Below are 21,938 nucleotides of genomic sequence, written 5' to 3'. Positions count from 1 at the left end.
TTTGAAAATAAAGAAAAATTCCGTATTAAAAATGTGCCTTTTAGCTTGAGAATGCTATCAACGGTTATTTGAAATGCATTTGAAAAGTATCGTTTGAAATATGAGAAATGGGCTGATTCTCAAATGTGTCTCAAACTGAGAATTGACAAAAATGTTTATTGGGCAATTTTCATATTGACTTTGATGCATGCGCAGTGTCGCGTATTTTTGGCTTCATTAGCGCCATTCGGTGATTTGTTACGTTTGCGCAATAAAAAAACATAAATGGACGATTGAAAAATAAAAACAATAAAGGAATGGAAAAAATGCTATCGGCAAAATATGTGCAATATAAATACATACACATATACAGTGCAGTTCACACACATAACACATTCGTATTTTAGAGTCGCATAAATCCACATTTTAAACCTAGCACATATTTAATTTAATTTAAATTTTAAGACGCTCTTTTACACTGATTTTGGAAAGATATCTGCAAATCTTGATGGACTAAGTTGTGTATTTTAAGTTTTATTAATAAAACAAATCAAAAGATATTACACGATTTTTCTGAATTTTCTCGAAATTTTAAAATTTCTACATTTTTTCGGGTTTTAAATAAAATACGTAACTTTTTTTTTTTAATAGATTTGATTGTTTTTTTGAGTGCTATTCACTAAAAAGGAGTATTTTTATGATTTACTTGTTTGTTTAATATTGGATTGGCGCACTTAATTGACGGTGGCAAAGAATAAAAACAGCAAACAGTGGAAAACGAGTTATAAAAAAAAACTTTCAAAGTGCATTGACGGCCTGATGCGCTAAACGTCAAGCCTTCAATGTGTGGATCGCTGATGATAAACCGTCATGGGTTTTGAAATAGTCGGCTATACGGCCTATGAACTTTGTTTTTTTTTCTAATTTACTCGTTTTCTATGTATAATAATTTAATATAATATAACTGCAAACTGGAAAAGAATCGACAAAGATGGGGTTGATGGTGAATGAGGACAAAACGAAGTACCTGCCGTCATAGAGCAAAGATTCAGCGCATTCGTGCCTTGGCAACCACGCTACTGTTGGCAGCCATAATTTCGAATTAGTAAAAGATTTCGTTTATTTGGGAACTAGCATCAACACTAACAACAACATCAGCTCTGAAATCCAGCGAAGAATCACTCTTGCCAATAAATGCTACTTTGGATTAGGTAGGCAATTGAAAAGTAACGTCCTCTCTCGGTAAACGAAAATCATACTCTATAAGTCACTTATCGTTCCCGTCCCGCTATATACTGCAGAAGCATGGACCATGACAACATCAGATAAAACGGCTCTGGGAGTGTTCGAGAGAAAAGTTCTTTGAAAATTTATGGACCTCTACCCGTTGGCGATGGCGAGTACCGAAGAAGATTTAACGATGAGCTGTACGAGCTTTACGCAGACATCAACATAGTCCAGCGAATTTAAATGCAGCGGCTGCGCTGGCGAATGAAAGATGACGTTCCGGCCAAGAAAGTGTTTCTATCGGAACCCGCCTATGGAAGCAGAGGTAGAGTGTGGCCCCCAATCGGCTGGAAGACCAGGTGGAAAACGATTTAAACTCCCTCATTTTTCAATTCATAGTTCTAAAAGCTGTATTTTCGTTTAAAAAAATTTCAACAAAATTTGCCAAACTTTTCTAAATTTTTTTTGGTTTTAACTATTTTAAGTTTTATTTACAACAATAAAAAAGAAATAAAAAAATTCACTACTTCCAATTTTCAAAATTGCTTGAATTAACGAAAACTGCATTTTAAGATTATTTGATATGAAATATGTCAAGAAAATTTTTAAAATTTCGGAACAGTTTTGAACTTTCGAAATATATCTTCAAAAATATAAGGCGCCACAAAATTTGCATTTTAAGGTTTCTATTATGTATGTATATTTAATTAAAGAGGAATATTAAACTTTTTCGAAACGTTTTTGCGGTTGCTGAAGTATTTCAAAAATAAGTTCAAAAATTTCTGAGTATTTTTCAAGGTTTTTATATAAATATTAAACTAAAATAAAATTAAAATTTCTTTCGAAGTTTTAAAAGATTTCAAAAACATTTCGAAGTTTAAAAATTTTAAAAATTGATTTTAAATTTTGTTTTTTGGACAAGAAGACCTTTGAGTTAAAACGTGCTAATGAGTTTTCAAGTAGTTTGCGAATTTTCTTCGAAATGTTGAAAGATATCCAATAGAGTGAGGGCGCTGTATAATTACAATTTAAAATTTGTTTTCAATATATTTAATTGTCGAGAAATTTAAAACTTTTTCGAAATTTTTAGAAGTTTTTAAAATATTTGCGAAAAAATATCAAAATTTTACAAATGGATTTCATTTAAAACGAAAGTAAAAAAATTCACTACTTCCAATTTTCAAAATTGCTTGAATTAACGAAAACTGCATTTTAAGATTATTTGATATGAAATATGTCAAGAAAATTTTTAAAATTTCGGAACAGTTTTGAACTTTCGAAATATATCTTCAAAAATATAAGGCGCCACAAAATTTGCATTTTAAGGTTTCTATTATGTATGTATATTTAATTAAAGAGGAATATTAAACTTTTTCGAAACGTTTTTGCGGTTGCTGAAGTATTTCAAAAATAAGTTCAAAAATTTCTGAGTATTTTTCAAGGTTTTTATATAAATATTAAACTAAAATAAAATTAAAATTTCTTTCGAAGTTTTAAAAGATTTCAAAAACATTTCGAAGTTTAAAAATTTTAAAAATTGATTTTAAATTTTGTTTTTTGGCCAAGAAGACCTTTGAGTTAAAACGTGCTAATGAGTTTTCAAGTAGTTTGCGAATTTTCTTCGAAATGTTGAAAGATATCCAATAGAGTGAGGGCGCTGTATAATTACAATTTAAAATTTGTTTTCAATATATTTAATTGTCGAGAAATTTAAAACTTTTTCGAAATTTTTAGAAGTTTTTAAAATATTTGCGAAAAAATATCAAAATTTTACAAATGGATTTCATTTAAAACGAAAGTTAAAACTTTGTTAAATTTTTTTTTGTAAGTTTTAAAATGAGTCAAAAAGAAATTCCAAACTTGTTTTCAACTTTTTGATGGAATTTTTGGATACAGTGGCCACCAAGGCTCTTTATGGCTTTTAAATGTGCTAAATAGATTTTTAAGCCTTTTCGAATCAGCTGTGAAATTTTGAATAAAATCTAATAAAATTAAGGCGCTACAAAATTTTATTTAAAGGCTTTTTTTTAATAATTTTTTTAAAAAATTAAAGCTTTTTTGAAGTTTTTGGAAAATTTCAAAATTGTTTCAAAATTAAGAAATTTTCAATTTCAAAAAATTGTTCAAAATTGTCTTAAATTGTTTTTTTTTTTTTTATTTTTAAATATTTTGGACGAAAATACAAAGCCGGCTTTTGATTTAATATGTGTTAAACAAAATTTTCAAACATTTCTCGAATCTGTTCTGAAGTTCTAAAAAATATACAATGAAATTTATATAACAAAAAATTACATTTTGCCTTTGAAAAGATTACAAAAAGTGTATTTTTAAAGATCTCCTATACAATATTTAACTGTTTGAAGTTTCTTAAAAGCTTCAACTAAAATTTTCTGAGTTCAAAAAATGCAATGGGCTTCAAAACGGTATTTTCTTGATATAAAGTACTTATATATGTACAGCAGCGAACAGAAAAATATCATTGGCTTTTTTTTTCTCAAATACCGTCAATTAGGGTTTTTTTGGTAATTTTATAAAACAAACTTCTACGAGTTTCGTTACTTAAACTATGCAAGCCAAACTCTAAACATTTAGAAATTTTTATTTGGTGTTCTCTGAGTTTTTTTAATGTGTAGCCCAATTAATTTTAGTCCTAAAAACTACAGGTTATAGGTCCCTCGAAACTCGCGTTGATTTTTGAAATTTACTTCCCAAAGGGTGTTTCAGATTTTCTGCCACATAAAAAGCAATCGCACTTGGTAAGGAGGAAAATCAAAAACAGCCGACGGAAAAATCACTGTCAACAATCCGATTCGAAATCGAATTTCGAGAGACCTATAACATGTAGTATGTGTAACTAAAATTGATTGGGCTACAAAACTTAATACACAAAAAAGTACAGAAAATTTTAAATAAAATTTTTCGAAAAAATTACTCCAATTTTCGTCGAAAACGTTTCTCAGATTGGTTTACATAGTTTAATTTACAAAATTCATGAATGTTTTTTTCTAAAAATATTGGTAATATAAAAAGAAGATTTTCATTTATGAAATTAAAAAAAATTTTCACTACTGCTTTTCTGTTCGCTGCTGTATGTCAAATTTTTTTTCGAAAATTTTCTTAACTTTAACTTAACTCTAACTTAAGCTTTTGCAGACATATACAAAAATTTAGTAGGCTAACGAAAGCACTTTTTTGCTCTTTGTATAAAATAAGTGAGTGAGATTTAAAAAAAAAATTTCGAAATATTTTTAAAATACTTTTGAATTAGAAATAAATAAAAAAAAAAAAAAATACAGCAAAAATGGTATAATCCCTTAAAGCATATCAATTCATAGTAGCTTATTTATTAATATGAAATTGACTGTAAGCCCAAAATGTTACTTTTCTGTTGAGGTATGCTCTTTGTTCAAATTTACCACTACTGCGCAGGCGCGGCAGCTTGAAAAGCGCATTCACTCGTTAATTTACGAGCACATAATTGGATAACGCTAATAGGATGTCGTTTGTACGTATGAATGAATTTGCAGATAAATGTAAGCGTACATATTTGCATGTTATTTTATTGTTTCCTTTATCGCCGTTGTCTTGTTTGGTAAATACTTAATTTATTGAATAACACGGATTGGGAGATTTTTAATGGACAATGCATAATTGGGTTAGGAGACTATGCATTGTTTACGCATACAACCAAAAAACGTTTGAGTGGCTCACAGTTCGATTTTCACCTTCACTCGAAATTATTCAGGTCCAAGTTAATGGATTAAGTTTCTAAAAACTTGAATTGATATTAGAGAAACTAAAAAATAAAATATTTGAAATTCCTGTGGCTCCCACAGTTTAAAAAACTTTTGTCATTCATTTTTTCACAGCTAGTTTGCCAATGATACGCTTGTTTACATTTGCAGTTACTCTAAATCGAACAATTCATAGAAATATGAAACTTTGCACAACAACTTCAATATGGTAAGCTATTTATGAATAAGCAGAACGAGAAGCTTTAATTTCATTTACATTTTATTTGTTGCGAATTCATGCAACCCTGAGGGCTGCCATAATACGATTTTAATTAAAACTCAGTTGTAACTGCAGAAATATGTATTTGCTACAGTGCTGTGCAATAAAAAGGCGTCGCAGATTTTTGACTAGCTTATCAATTTGTGTTTGCGGGTGACATCCTGATTTCATGCTATGAGGTCGGAATCGGCTTGAAGCGCACACACGTTTCTGCTAAAGACTTTAGGGTAATAATTATCTCAACGTCCCTTCGAAAGATGCTGGGAACACTTGGTTGATTTAGCCTTAGAAGTCAGTTTTCTAGGAGGGTGTTCTTGTCAGCAACGCAACATGCCTATTTTAAAGGCAGGACTATGGAAATGGTTCTCCATTCGGTTGCAATACAAATAAAGGCTTCCCTAAAGTTAAAAGAATTTGCCAAATGCCCCTTTTCAGGCATCAAAAGAGTCCCAGTTGGCTTAGGAGTTGATTTATTTTATGCACATACTATATAGTAGACAACCTGAAAACCAATACCACAGGGATGTTCTGGCCTCCATTCTGTGCTCTGGGAGTAACGGAGTAAATGTGAATTACCAATACTAGTCCGTGGTGAATTTTTTGCATGGATTATTCTGCAATATCCCTGCTATTAAGGGCTAGAAGTTTTGAGTTATAGGGTCAAATATCTCTGTATTTTATTGGATATGAAGCTACCACGGAATCTAAATGGCTAACATAGGGCTACGAAGTCCTGGGATGAATTGCTCTGCCGATGTCAAATGGAGGTCAATTCGCAGCTTCTCTATGGGGATTTTCCCTTGCGTTGAAAGTAATGCTGAAATGAAACCGGTGTAGGTTGAAATCAAGACACAGTTTGGATATTATTAGGACTTAATGAAATCAAAGGTTATTCGATTTGGAAATACAGATTTTACAAAATTCTTAACAGCTCTGATTTTAAGGGAGGTTAAATTGACTATTTTTCTACCTTTAAAACTTTATACATATAGGTAAATGAAAACATAATATGAGGTGCTCATTTGGGGCAGTGTAGTGGTGAAACTATCCCAAAATGCATCAATGCTAGAACGTAGAACTCTGTGGAGAACCTTAAGTTTACCGCAAAATTAAATCAACACATCACTGTGTTGTGACACAATTCAGTACTCTTACGGTGAAGGAAGTTAAAATGAATTAAGTTTTCTGTCACCTCAAGCTTCTTTATTGTAAAAATCAATTGGATCCCTACCGACCCGAAAACTGTCACGCGATTTTTTGATCTAAATGAGTGGGTATTGAACAACTACACTTAAGCACTTGGAGATGTAATTGTTGAATAAGAAGTTCTGCGTATATCTTTAACCTACTATGAAACAGATAATCTTCAAATTTTCTGAGCAAAAACTGGGCAGATATCTTGCAGTATACACAGTTAGATAAGGAGCGCTTTCATTTCGAACTCATTGCATACACCAGGGCTAATGTATGCTGAGTGAATATTGGTTTTATTAATACTATCCATATACATGAGGAGCGACTCAAGATCCCAATTTAATTCAAAATTTGTACACTTATCAAACAGCGATGACAATGCAATACTTTGATGATGGGGTGACATAATGTCAATTGACTTTATGACCACTTCAAATGGCCATAAGGTCAATTTTAAATATGCCCACGTATCAATAACCAATGACAATAAAATAATTTAATGGTGAGGTGATTTAAATTCAACGGGCATAATATCATTTGACCTCATGAACACTTCTAATGGCATTAAGATCAGTTGCAACTTTACACAGGTATCAAGGACCAATGAAATTGCAATAATTTAAAATTTGACATAAAGTCAACGGATATAAGGTTAATTGACCTTATGACCACTTAAAACTGCCATAAGGTCAATTGAAACTTCGCACACGTGTCAAGGACCGATGCAGTAATTTGATGGTGGGGTGACATTTAAATAACATTAACGCAAATACCAATAATTTGAGGCCCTGCCCACTTTTCCAATTTTTATACTCAGTTGAGCAGAGCTCACAGAGTATATTAACTTTGATTGGATAACGGTTGGTTGTACAGGTATAAAGGAATCGAGATAGATATAGACTTCCATATATCAAAATCATCAGTATCGAAAAAAAATTCGATTGAGCCATGTCCGTCCGTCCGTCCGTCCGTTAACACGATAACTTGAGTAAATTTTGAGGTATCCTCATGAAATTTGGTATGTAGGTTCCTGGGCACTCATCTCAGATCGCTATTCAAAATGAACGATTTTGGACAATAACCACGCCCACTTTTTCGACATCGAAAATTTCGAAAAAATCGACAAAGTGCGATAATTAATTACCAAATACGGATTAAGCGATGAAACTTGGTAGGTGAGTTGACCGTATGACGCAGAATAGAAAATTAGTAAAATTTTGGACAACGGGCGTGGCACCGCCCACTTTTAAAAGAAGGTAATTTAAAAGTTTTGCAAGCTGTAATTTGGCAGTCGTTGAAGATATCATGATGAAATTTGGCGGGAACGTTACGCTTATTACTATATGCCTGCTTAATAAAAATTAGCAAAATCGGAGAACGACCGCGCCCACTTTTTAAAAAATTTTTTTTTAAATTCAAATTTTAAAAGAAAAGTTAATATCTTTACAGTATATAAGTAAATTATGTCAACATTCAACTCCAGTAATGATATGTTGCAACAAAATACAAAAATAAAAGAAAATTTCAAAATGGGCGTGGCTCCGCCCTTTTTCATTTAATTTGTCTAGGATACTTTTAATGCCATAAGTCGAACAAAAATTTACCAATCCTTTTGAAATTTGGTAGAGGCTTAGATTCTAGGACGATAACTGTTTTCTGTGAAAAAGGGCGAAATCGGGTGAAGCCACGCCCAGTTTTTATACACAGTCGACCGTCTGTCCTTCCGCTCGGCCGTTAACACGATAACTTGAGCAAATATCGATATATCTTTTCTAAACTAAGTTCACGTACTTATCTGAACTCACTTTGTATTGGTGTAAAAAATGGCCGAAATCCGACTATGGACACGCCCACTTTTTCGATATCGAAAATTACGCAAAATGAAAAAAATGCCATAATTATATACCAAATACGAAAAAAGGGATGAAACATGGTAATTGGATTGGTTTATTGACGCGAAATATAACTTTAGAAAAAACTTTGTAAAATGGTTGTGACACCTACCATATTAAGTAGAAGAAAATGAAAAAGTTTTGCATGGCGAAATCAAAAGCCCTTGGAATCTTGGAAGGAATACTGTTCGTGGTATTACATATATACATAAATTAGCGGTACCCGACAGATGATGTTCTGGATCACCCTGGTCCACATTTTGGTCGATATCTCGAAAACGCCTTCACATGTACAACTAAGGGCCACTCCCTTTTAAAACCCTCATTAATACCTTTAATTTGATACCCATATCGTACAAACAAATTCTAGAGTCACCCCTGATCCACATTTATGGCGATATCTCGAAAAGGCGTCCACCTATAGAACTAAGGCCCACGCCCTTTTAAAATACTCATTAACACCTTTCATTTAATACCCATATTGTACAAACGCATTCTAGAGTCACCCCTGGTCCACGTTTATGGCGATATCCCGAAAAGGCGTCCACCCATAGAACTAAGGACCACTCCCTTTTAAAACACTTATTAACACCTTTAGTTTGATACCCATATTGTACAAACGCATTATAGAGTCAACCCTGGTCCACTTTTATAACGATATTCCGAAAAGGCGTCCACCTATAGAACTAAGGCCCACTCCCTTTTAAAATACTCATTAACACCTTTCATTTGATACCCATATAGTACAAACAAATTCTAGAGTCACCCCTGTTCCACCTTTATGGCGATATCTCGAAAAGGCGTCCACATATAGAACTAAGGCCCACGTCCTCTTAAAATACTCATTAACACCTTTCATTTGATACTCATATCGTACAAACAAATTCTAGGGTCACTCCTGGTCCATCTTTATGGCCTTATGCCAATAAGGCTAGAGGTGTTCTATCATTCGTGAAGAGATGGTCTAAAGAATTTAGTGACCCTTATGTAACCAAAGCCCTTTTTACCACATTAGTTAGGCCGATACTAGAATACGGATCAGTAGTCTGGAATCCGCGATATCAAGTTCATGCAGATAGGCTTGAGTCAATACAGACAGTTTTTACTTTTTTCTTTAAGGAATTTTCATTGGGACTCTGCATATAATCTTCCACCTTATACTAGTCGGTTAAGGCTTATCAATCTTCCAACTCTCGCTAGCCGTAGAGAAATGCTAGGAGTATTATTTATGGCTAAACTACTGAATGGACTAATTTCTAGCCCCTTTCTTTTGAACGAAGTAAACTTCAATGTCCCATCACGAGCGTCAAGACATTACAAACCTCTTCTTTTGAGGCAGTGTAGAACTAACTTCGAATTAAGTGAACCTTTCCGGTGTTTGTGTTATGATTTTAACTCTTACTCGAATTCATTTGATATAACGGATTCACTTTTTATTATAAGGAAAACTGTCCTATCCTATCTTAACTCGTAACAAAATAAAAATAAAAAAAAAAATAAAAATCTTTATATGCTAAATCCTTAAATTATTTAACAATTTACTATATGTATAATTTTCTACTGTTATGTATATAATACTCAGCTGATGATTTTTATTCTGTATCTGAGCAGTTTTAGATCTCGACGCTTAACAAACCTCCGCCTATCAACAACTCGGCAAAAACAAAAACAAATCCGTGCGTCATGCGGATGCGCCCCTCATGTCGGTTGGGCGGGCTTTGGAGGGTATTAATCCGTTGGGTTTATTATTATCTCGAAAAGGCGTCCATCTATAGAACTTAGGCCCACGCCCTTTTAAAATACTCATTAATACCTTTCATTTGATACCCACATCGTACAAAATAAATTCTAGAATCACCCCTGGTCCAACTTTATGGCGATATCCCTAAATGGCGTCCATCTATAGAACTATGGCCCACTTCCTCTTAAAATACTCTTTAATACCTTCCATTTGATACACATGTCATACAAACACATTCCAGGGTTACCCTAGGTTCTTTTTAGAACATGGTGATTTTCCCTTACTTTGTCTCCACAGCTCTCAACTGAGTATGTAATGTTCGGTTACACCCGAACTTAGCCTTCCTTAACCAACGAAAAAAAAAAAAATCGAAATAGGTCAACCCGTTTTTGAGTTTTAGACAACCATCAATCAATTTGTGAGTATATAGGTTTTTATCTATTACTCAAGTTATAAAGGAACTGATTTGATTAGAGCAACCGGAGACTTCCTGTTTAAAATTATGTACTTTGTATAAATGCGCCCGCATCACGCAAAGACTTCAGTGAAATTGCCACCGATATACTGCTGGTAGTCAGTCTAACGTGATGCTTAGACTCCTTTTTGACTCATGATAGATGGTTAGATTAAATCAAAGGATACATATATATCTATATATAATATATTAAATATGTTTTGCTGCAATTTTATTGCACACCACTGTTCAAGTGTACATTTTATGTGGCTAATTAAGTTTACAAGCTGCAAAAACTTATTTATAACAACAAGTATTAAACCAATTGTTGGGCTTCTGTAATCGGCATCAACAATATAATTTATATATATATGTATGTAGATATGAACATGTATGCATAGGTCAAAATCATTCAGTTGCTTATTTACAATGAGCTCGGGAGCGCACTAAACCCAATGTCTGTAAGTCACACCCTACTCCAAGCCAATATTACAGATTGATTTCTACGATGGCTGCTACTGTTGTGACTTTAATTTGAAGTGAATTGACGGCATTCAAGCATTCAAAACTTGGCTTTTTTTTAATTGGTAATTAGATTTCAATCGGCTGCTATTTCGCGTGCAAAGAGCTGAAGTCAAGTTTAGTTCAAATATTATTATATCGAAACAAAATAAGAAATAGGCAGACCCCAGGGTTTAACAAAAATAATAATCACAAATAAAGCTCGATTTAATTTAAAAAAAATCTTAAAGACAAAGAAATAATATAACCGGCAAAATCGTACCAAGAAGGGGTCAAGGCTAAAGCATGCAAGTAAAAGGAAAACTGATAAATGTATATCTATTACAAGAAACATTTAGAAGTAAAAGAAATATAGGCAAAAGAAAAAGAGAACATAGAAAAAGGAATGGGTTTAACGTAAACTCACAAGTCGAAGGAACTAAGAAAATAAGTTGTTATTGCCACATTCCACTCTATAATAGAATACTAATATGATGTTGTTGGCATAAGCATAGAAACATACATACAAACATATGTAAGTACGCTCATACAAGATACAAGTTGATGACTTACGAGGATGACGTTTGCTGTTTTTAAACGAAAGCCTTTTTGCCTTAAACATTACCGACTTTGATTGATTAAGTAATCATCACCGCTAATGGAGATTAATTTCAAACACTCGATTTATTTACGTCCTACGGAGCTGTTAATACAAATGCTTGTACTTATAACGATTAATTAAGGTTTAAGAAGCAAGTGGTTGCACATGCGCTTAGAAGGTTGCTAGGAGCTTGTTATCATATGTACATTAGGGCGGGTCTAGTTTTTGAAATTAGATTTTGTAACAAAGATCTTTCAAAATTTCAAACCAAATTTGGTAATGCAGAGTTGCGAGCGTCTTATTAATGGGTAGCATAGGAATTTGGCTTCAAGTAAGCTGTTTGTGATGAGAGCAGGCAGAAAATTAAGAGACGGCATACCACTAAGCAAGGTCAATATTTTTATTTGTAAGTCGCCGTGCTATTTTTAAATTTTTTAAGATACCTTTACATTATAAAACGACAAACTGGAACCGCTTTCACTTTAGCTTCACGCTAAGGGACGCTACGAATTGCAGTAAACTTATCGCACTATCCCGTAGATGTTTTCGTACTTGTTGCGAGAGCCCTACCGATATAGTCTCTATATAAGTTCGGGCTGGTCACTGGTTCGGAGTTGGCTGGAAACGGTTTGATCTACACCATTTCGGCGCATTGTGATGCCATGTTAGTTAACTGCGAAGGTAATTTCTAATCATCAATCTCTGCGCAGCTACGATATACTTTCCGATAAGGCAAACCTCAAACCTTGACCATTCCTCTGGTGATTTGTTTATATCCATACCGAGATATTAACGCATTGTTATTGCAAAATACAATAAACAGAGCTAGTCTTGCCCGCAGTACAGAGTTGCATCGCATAGGTTGCCGTTAGGCGCTGTCCTGTCAACAATTGAACCACTTATGAGAAATGGGCCGGCCTTGGTGAATCCAACATCGCTCTACTGCGCATTCTTCGCACCTAGTACTTTAATAGTGAAAGGTCGAATGAATTATAAACTTCTTTATTCAGCTCGGGTCCATCAGTCAAAAAATTTACTAGGCTAGGTTCTAAGAAGAGTTCCCTACTCCAATCCTCTCTCGAGAGGGAACTCCACTTTTTGGCCTGAATAGGGTTAATATCATTTTTTAAACTTTACCTTGATTTCTTGATTTTCTGTCAAAAGATCACAACTCAAATATTGGATGCCAATGCTTTTAAATTTGAAAATGTTGTATCTCCATTTATCATTGAGGTAAAGAATTTACCTACTGGACGCTGGGCACCTTTTCAAGAAAATTTTTCAACCTATTTTAGAATCATTTATTTTCTATCAATATGAACCACCTTAATTTGCACTTTCCTAGACACTACATAGTTCGTGCATATTTGTATATATGTATGTATATTTATTAATCACAGCAACATCACCACTTCACTAGTGACTATATTTCAAACTGTAAGAATTAAGATCGATGCCTAAGAATTTGTTGAGTACCTCACCAATTAAAAATAATTACGTAAGAGCAGTAGCTTATAAGTTATTGAATTAATATGTAAGTATGTGCGAATATAACAAGAATTTATTTAGTATTCTCTTAAAGGACTTTTAAGGGACTAGAAGTATCTACACGTTAGTGCCACACTTACTTAATTGGAAATGGGTGCAAAGAAATGGTATTCACTATGGAATTTTGTTATTGAATGAATATGAACTATCCCTGGATCAAGTTTTCTTTAATGGAGTTTTGTATGTACATAAGTACGTATAAGCGAATTATGCATCGATAAATGTAGTTAGAATGATTCTATTAACATTGTGATACTGCTTCACTTATGTATATATCATTTTATTAAAAAATAATGGAATTTTATTTCTATTAATTCTGACATAGGTTCGGCGTTCTGAGGTGACGAAATCATATGACATTATTTCCTCTATCGCTATTGCACTTTACCAATATATTGGTTTCAATAAAGAAATACATTGAAAACATTAAGCCTTTATATTTATCTACGAGCATTATTTTCCAACTATGTTCCCTACCTCCCTACTGAAAATATGTACAAACAAACGGGATGGAGAACGTGAATAAAATGTGTGGGCCCCACTAATCAGGGCATCAAATTGCCAATCAAGATATGGTTTTTAACGGCAATTTTACTGAATGGGAGGAGGTTTTAAAAACTTACAAATGCTTTTCTGTCAAATGATGTATGATCCCCTCAGATGAAAATTTCTTTAAAGTTCTTCGGTTCGAAAAACAAAACTACAAATAAGTGTAATATTGAACACCCTTCCATTACCACCATATCGAGAAGTTCAAAACCTCTAACCACAAAGGCCTAGACGGTATTGACATGATGGTGCTAAATCAGATCTTGAGATCGAGGCTCTAAGTAATGTAACCCTCTTTTCACTAGTAGGCCAGACAAGCGATTTACCATAGGCCACCTAAGCACTTGCAGCGATCTCACAAAACTCATCTGTCAAATTGGTCACTTTTTCGTCTCGTGAAACATAAAATTCTTGCTAAGCAAGCCTTACCTTAACACAATTTCGATCGGTATTTATCAGAATGATATGCTATGATCCATGGTTCAAATATATGGTTGGCTCATCTGTACAATAACAAAATATGTCTGTTTAAATTGTCAAAATCTGTGTATTGGTGTTGGTGCGAATGGTATGGAATGGAACTTAGCAGTTTTGGTGTGTGTAAGAAAATATTGCCAATGTATTGGTTTAATTTTGTTTCATGAGTTTCCCATCTCCTTTTGACAATCCCATCGATCATGCAATGAAATAAATAAAATCAGCTGATGAGATGAGCCAACCATATAATTGAGCCATGGCTATGATCTGTCTAGCTTAAACACAAAAGGCGAAGCACACAGGTAAAATGTGAAAACAGATACGAAAACAGGCATTGTAGAAATGTGAGCCCGAAAGTTAGTTCGCCAATAAATTGAAAGTTTGTAGTAAAATTCTCAGTACGAGGGAGAAGAAGAGAGACAGAAAGAGAGAGCAAGAGAGGGTGACGGAGAAGATGGGAGATAAGGAAATGAAAGAGAGTGAATGAAAGAGGGACGGGAATGGAGAGGAGAGAAAAAGTGGTGGCAGAGTGACAGCATGAGAATAAGAGAGTCTCGGAGAAACGGAGAAAAAATGCAATACGAATAGGAATAGATTAAGTATAAGGAATAGAAATAGGGATGGGGATAGGAATAGGCAACGGGAAAGGAATGTAAGTAGGAAAAGGAATAGGAGCAGGAGTAGAAATAAGAACAGGAACTGGAACTGGAAGAAAAATAGGACCAGGTAGTGGAGTAAATAGAGAAAAAAAGCAAAATGAAAAACAGAATAGAGGAGAAGAAAATAAAAATAAAAAGATATAGAAATAGAAAAACTAAGAGCAAAGAGAAGACGGCAGCCGCCTTCGTGTTGTAGTAACGTGTTCGCCTACCTTGCCAAGGGTCCTGGACGCAAGCCCCGGACAAAAAGCAACATAAAAAAATTAGTTAAACAATTTTTGTTTGTTATTAAGAAAAAAGTTTCTAGCGGGGGTCGCTCCCAGGCAGGGCTTGGAAAACGCTCCCAGTGCATTGCTACCATGAAAAACTTTCAGCGAAAATTAATTTGCCTTTCAGATGCCGTTCAGGGTCGGCATCAAGATGTAGATTCTGTCTCTCAAATTTGTCGCAAAAAAATTAAAAAGTAGCACCATGCAAATTGGAAGAGAAGTTAGTTGGTATAACGTGCTTTGTTTTTACTCCTTTTTTATTATCTAAAGCGACATTATTGGCGAAGTATTGGTTTATTTATGGCCTGTTATCGCCGAGTCATCGATTTTTATCAACTTCTTATCGACGGATTATAATGCGGCATCGATTTTATATTGAAGAAAATAACAACTTGGTAACACTCCGATAATTAATCGATAACTCAACCGTAACAAATCGAAAATTATTTGATAAATGGTGGATAGTTTTCGGTAAAACATCGATAGCTTATCGATAATAAATCAATACATTTTCAATGAAAAATCGACAACTTCTTATAACATAATGAAAATTTTGCGACACGTAGTCGACAACTTTTTCACAGTGTTTTTGTCAACTTTTCGAAAAAATAAGCCAATAATAAAAAATAAAAAATAAATCGATAACACAAACTGGGAACACTCCGATAAAAATCATTTACTTTTCGATGATAAAACTGTAAGTTTTTTAACATCTCGAAAACTCTTCGATAAGTAATTGTCCACTTTTCTATAATTAATCGATAACTTTTATTAACAAGCTTAAAAATGTATAACAAATCGACAACTCGTCTTAATCTCGTCGATAACCATCGACTATTTGTCGATAAGATATGGATAACACGCCCATATCAATAACAAGCCGTTAGCATTTCGATAACAAATTGACAAAAAGCTGTATGCTTTGGGTTCTGGTTTAGGTTTTGGCTTTGTTTTTGACTTCCAGTCTTTCTTCCCTCCTTCCCTCAATTTCTGTATTCCTTTCCTCGCCTAGCTTTTGCTTCTTCCTTCTATTAAGTTCTTCTTTTTTTGTCGTTTACATATCATCGATTTTTTTTTGCTACGTTAGTTTCACTAACTGAATCGCTGCCTGATTTCGCCCATATGAACTACAAACATGGCTTCCATATTACGATGCAGTGTAGTGACTACACTTACGCTTACATTCTGGATTGAACTATAACGTCAGCAAAGATATTTATACATCCAAAAAATAAAAGAAAATACATAATTTAGCCTTTTAAAAAGAGTTCATAAATTGCTAGTTAAAGGCCATCTGATATTTTCCAAAAGCTTCAAGTCTATAAAAATTGGAATGACAAAGAAATGTGAGACAAGTGGGCATGCGATCAGTCAACTTTGATTCTTATCAGCATCATTGGAATTCGTCCCCTGACCTAAATATTTAAAAAAATTGTGTCCCTTTACAGTTAATTGTACATGTTACATGTTACATGTTCCTGTTACAAAATATGGAATGACATACAACAGATTGAGTCATTGAATCACTGCCACAAGTTGAAAACGTATTAACTGCCCTCAGACAACGACACAACCTACACTTATTATTTTTATTGGCATCGAATTAATCGAATAAATATTTTGTTACGAGGCACTTCGTCAAAAATACGCCAAAGTGTGATAAACTCAAAACCGGATCAACAGGATCAATAAAATCTATATGACAACAAACGGGTTTAAGTAGAAGAAATTTATGAATTCGCATATCGCGTGCGGAAAAAAAAATATCGCACATACCAACAAGAAAGCAAAAATGTATATAGTCAATTACAATGCAAACAACACTTAACACCATTGCGCAGGCGTACAAAAACTGAATGCGAATGTGAATGATATGCAATGATTATTGGCAGCCTGTTGGTGGGCCTTTGGCAGCAAATCACTGTTGACTTGAACTAAATTCAAAACAGCTAAACGTGGCGGACAGTTGCGCAACGTCAGGAGGAAGGGGCCGTTTCAATAGACCGCACAAGCGCAGGGGAGTAAAGGCTATTTTTTGGATTGGTAATGAGAGCGCGCGAAGAGGCGCATGCATTTATACATTCCTGTCTATAAAATGCGATTTTATAGCAACATGTCCGCATTGCTGCAAGCAGTTGGGTGGCTTACATAATATGGTCATTGAACAAAAGAGAAAAAGAACAGAAAGAAAGAGAAGAAAAAAGTTGAATTACAGTAAAAGTAAGAATCGCACATAAGATACTGTGCAAAACGTCAGCGCGCGTTGATACCCCGGGTTTCTGATTATTATACGGACATGCAGTCAATTGCTACTTTGACCTTAAACGAGACGCTAAGCACAAACAAAAAAACGGGCAAGGAAAACGACCGCCCAGTTAGCGCGCATGCAATGATAAGCTGACAAACATTCTGAATCATGCCAGCGTCGCCAGTGATAAACACGGCAATAACGCATGGCTAAGCTAACGGTATGCTAAATGCAATGCGCACACGATACTACATTTTGACAGCAAGCTGATAGCAATGCGCCAACCACGCGTGCACTTTATACTAAGCTTCTTTGAAATAATATTTTCACACAACATTCATAAACTTATCAAAAAGAAATTAAAATAGCGATTTGTATGACCACTTACCTTGTTGTTTGACTGCTGTTGCTGCTCACTAACGGCTGTTGCGGCATAGAGCGCGGCAATAATGGTGGCGGTGGTGGCGAAGATTCCATGTTTGATGGAGATTTGCTGCCACATTGCAACTGTTGCGGTGAATGCTGTTGTGGATGTTGTACATTTTCCAAAATGGGCGGCGGCACGCTAAGTCCGCTCACTGCCGGATTATGTGCGCGTTTGCGGTTAGCTGGCAGCTTAGCATTCGTTGCGCTTGTTATGGCGGAAAGCGCTTGCAGTGTTTGTGGTGATGGCGGTGAATGTTGTTGCGATTGTGGCATGCTACCATTCAACAGTAGTTTAGCGGTCAATTGTTGCGTGTGTTGATGGTGCTGCGCATATTGTTGCACTTGATGTTGCTGTTGAGCGTGTTGCAATTGCGCATGGTGTTGTGGCGTGTGTCGCACCGCAAGCTGTGGGTCAATATTGCTCGGCTTTCTTGGTATAAGCGGGGGCATTTTAGCGGCAGCGGCGGTAGAGGACTGCGACGAAGATATCTCTGAATGCGCGCGACCAAAGTAAGACTTACGTGTCGAGGAACCAGCAAAACTATTGCGTCGATTAGGTGAAGGCGCTTTCGGCATCAATTCAACGCTTGTATGCATGCTCGAATTCAAATCGAAAAAGTTTTGCAGTTGTTGTTCCTGGTATTGCTGACGCTGTTGTTGCAACAACTCAGGAGGCGGTGGTGGCAATGGCTCGTCGGCTAGCTGGGTATCCAAATCAGAACTGGGTGGCAGCGGCGGCAAGTCGGGTGACGGTACACGCAAACTTGGATTTTTTGGTGGACGCTCAGGTGCCCACCCTGGCTCTGTAGCAGCTGCAGCTGGCAGTGGTGGCGGTGGATTGTAATATTGTGGCACACAGTTGGGTGGTCGCGCATGCTGATGAGGATGATGCTGTTGATGCGCTAAAGCAGCTGCCTGTTGTAACAAAGCTTTCTCACGCATGGCGGCTGCATACTGAGCCGCTGATGATGTGCGACGGGTACCAAGAATGTTAGTAGAACGTGCACCACGTGGGGGCGGCGGTGGTGGTGGCATGCCACAATCATTGAAAGAAGACTTCTCTGAATTGGAAATATTCTTAACAGATTGCGCTGCAAGTTTCTCTTGTGTAGCGCGCATATATTGATCACGAAATTCTGCATAGTCCGATGCAGAAGAAGAGCGGCGTAGTAACGTATGTGGCATAAGTGAGCGCGATCGTGGTGGCGGCGGTGGTGGTGCAGGCGAAGGCGATTGTGTTGAAAGCTGACTAAAGCTTTGTGACATGTTTACTGTAACGTTTAATGGCGAGCAGGTGGAAGAGTAAGATGTGCGCTCATCAAGCGCACTATGGCTGTTGTTGCTGTTGAGTTTTTGTGGTGGTGGAGGCGGTGGTGGTGCGCACGAACGCCCTGGCAAGTGTTGTGGCGCATTGGTTGTTTGTTGCTGTAGCTGACTCGTGTGAACATTTGAGTGAGTGTGTGCTGCGCCATAGGAGTTTGGCAGAGAATTGCGCATTATTTGATGTTGAACGGCAGCTTCTTTCAGATTCGACGAATAGGAATGCGGACGTAAAAGTTGATGATGTGATGGTTGTGGAGGAGAATGTTTTTGTTGTAGCTGATGGATGTGCTGCTGTAGCTGTTGTTGTTGTTGTTGCTGTAGTTGCTGCTGCCTCTGTTGTTGCTGTGGTGGTGGCGAGTGCTGTTGCTGGGAATGGACGCTAATTGGGTGATAATTTTGTTGCGTTGTCTGAATTTGTTCTTTGGCGTGTTGCTGCTGCTGTTGTTGTTGTTGGCGCTCAAAGTATGACTGCACCGCATTCTTTTGGAAAGCCTTAAGTGCGGGATTTGAGACACGATGCGTCTTACCAGGATCCATATAAGTATATTGTTGTGAAAGCGGTTCATTTTTCGTACGTTCAAAGTCGTTAATCAGCTCAGCGACGGATTGCCAGCTCGGCTGAGGTGGACTGCTAGGCGATAGCATGTATCTGAAAGAGAAAAGAAGAAAAGAAAAGAGAGGGAAAAGAGATTAGTGCTGAATTTGAGGCGTAAATATTTTCAAAACTTACTTCGACCCAGGCGCCACCGACAATGTTTGTTGAAGCGCTTGATTTTGCCCAGCTGATTGCGTCTCGGGCTCTGCCGGCTGTTGTTTCGTTGGCTTCGGCAAGCCTGCGCTATACTGCGGTTTTGGATGGAGCACAAATTGTGAGGTATTACTATGGACTTTCTCGGTGTAGGTATTCACGGGGAATAGGCGATGATTTCCGCGATAGGATTGCGCGGATCCAGTGCTCACTGCGGATGCCAAGGAAGTGGAGGAAATGTTCAGCTGCGAATTGGCGCTGCCTGGGGAGTTTGATGCACTACCAGGCGAATGCGCTGCACTATTTTTGCCATCAATTGCAGAAACCTCGACATTGTCGCTTGACCCAGTTCTAGTGCCAATTACACTCTTAGCTGCTATAGCGGCAGGCGAATGTGACGAAGTCACTTCATCACTCCGTTGCGTCGTAGTCACAGATATGCTTAAACTTTTTGTTTGCGCCAAAGAAGACTGCGCGCTTGATGGTTGTGTGGTCGTCAGCGCTGGCAATGGTGGTGAAGCTTTTGTACGACTACAATTGTCATCAGCGCTCAAGGAACTAGGTAACGATACATCCACTATAGGTGCAGCGGCAATAAGTTTATGTGCTACAGATTGCGGTTGCTGATGAAGCGCGTATTGCGGATGCGGTTGATAGGGATGCATTGCGGCAGTAGCATGCACAGGTGGGTAGCTAGGACTGTGGCGATGATTGGGTAGCAGAGCAGCTGCGCGCGTAGGTGAATGTGTAAGCTCACGCGCGGATAGCGTCGGACTGATCTGTTTCGTTGCGATCGTGGGCGCGCCAGGCGAATGCTGGTGTGGCGTTGCTGACGACGTTGGCAGTGATTGTGTCTGTTGGTGCTGCAGCTGCTGTTGTTGTTGATGTTCGTTATGCAGATATAATACGCTTTCGCTATGATGCCGTTTCGGTGTCAATACACGTGAACTATGCACAATCAGTTGCGACGAAGAAACTGTGAAAGAACAAAAGAAGATAAAACAAATTAGAAAAAGTTCGAATGACTGTGTCAGAGAGAGATAAATCATGCAATTTATGCGCCATATAAAACTGCATGCATGTTCGTATTAGCACTTGAGCGCGTGTACCATCACCCTCCACCGCGCGCATTTGTGTGTAAATGAAGTAAATGTTTCAGAATTTCGCGAATGTAGAAAATGATCCTTGAACGAACGTCTCAAATCAACAACACATAAATCAACTTAAGAGCCTGCGGTAGCGGTGCGTACGACAGCCGCCTTCATTATCGGCATCTAGTCAACCGTTATTGCCGGTTGCAGTTAAAGCGAAAGCACTGTGCTGTTGTCGCAGCCGTAGTTTCTACCAATAATGCTGCTCATTGAGCACCAATATTCAATAGCATTTGAGGGGCGCGCGCATGCGGTTTGCATGGTGCTTTACAAAGCAAGCGCGCATGATTAAGCGGTTACAAGTGGTGAACAAAGCGGTGTGCCCCTCCCATTTGCTAAACTTCCTAAACGCTTAGACGTCATGGTCCTGAACAAACAAGGTGTCAAATCAGGCGCACGCCAGCAGTATGGAAAAGAAATATCGCTTATCTCGATCGCGCGTTTCTAGTCAAATAGTTGGTCCGCAATATATATGTAAGCGCACATATGTGCGTTTGTTAGTTGTCATAGATAAATGGCCGCAACACGACACAGTGGTAATGCAGCGATACGCCGCTTCAATCTGGCAATGTATCTAGAATTGTGCTTGCTCTAGCGCAGTGCGCGCTTCTGGCGTTTCTTCGTTGGTCGCGCGATTGTGTAATCTAATAGACAATTCGTTTAACGGTTGTGTACTTGAATTTGTTGTCGCCGGCGCAATTTTTGCTTACCTCTTTTTCATCGACAATCTAAATTCGTGCTTTATAAAAAATTGCGCGGCAAGCCGGATTGCTGGGTATTAATTTTCGAGAACCTTTTTTTACAAACGACTTTTTTACGTTAAAGTTCTTGCTCTTGCATGCGCTTGGCCTACTCCATCATACATGCTATACAACAAACCGCATGCGCATAGTTTAATAATCGCACATGCTTAGCGTTTAGCATTCCTTCGTCGCCT

The 21,938-nt window shown here is 36.8% G+C and overlaps 1 protein-coding gene across 2 annotated transcripts in view; it reads right to left on the bottom strand.

The window, feature by feature from the left end:
* Positions 1 to 21,938, bottom strand: part of Shrm (Shroom) — a 631,603-nt gene that overhangs the window by 301,055 nt on the left and 308,610 nt on the right. For both annotated transcript variants that reach the window (XM_067775904.1, XM_067775905.1), the window contains 2 exons: positions 19,833 to 20,826; positions 17,742 to 19,751 (listed from right to left, as the gene is read on the bottom strand). In XM_067775904.1, the coding sequence (XP_067632005.1) occupies positions 17,742 to 19,751; positions 19,833 to 20,826 (3,004 nt within the window). The remainder of the gene's footprint in view (positions 1 to 17,741; positions 19,752 to 19,832; positions 20,827 to 21,938) is intronic.

The sequence above is a fragment of the Eurosta solidaginis genome, chromosome 3 (assembly GCF_040869045.1).
Source record: "Eurosta solidaginis isolate ZX-2024a chromosome 3, ASM4086904v1, whole genome shotgun sequence".
Lineage (NCBI taxonomy): Eukaryota > Metazoa > Arthropoda > Insecta > Diptera > Tephritidae > Eurosta > Eurosta solidaginis.
Note: the sequence above shows the minus strand (reverse complement) of the source record. Positions and strands in the feature narration are given on the sequence as shown.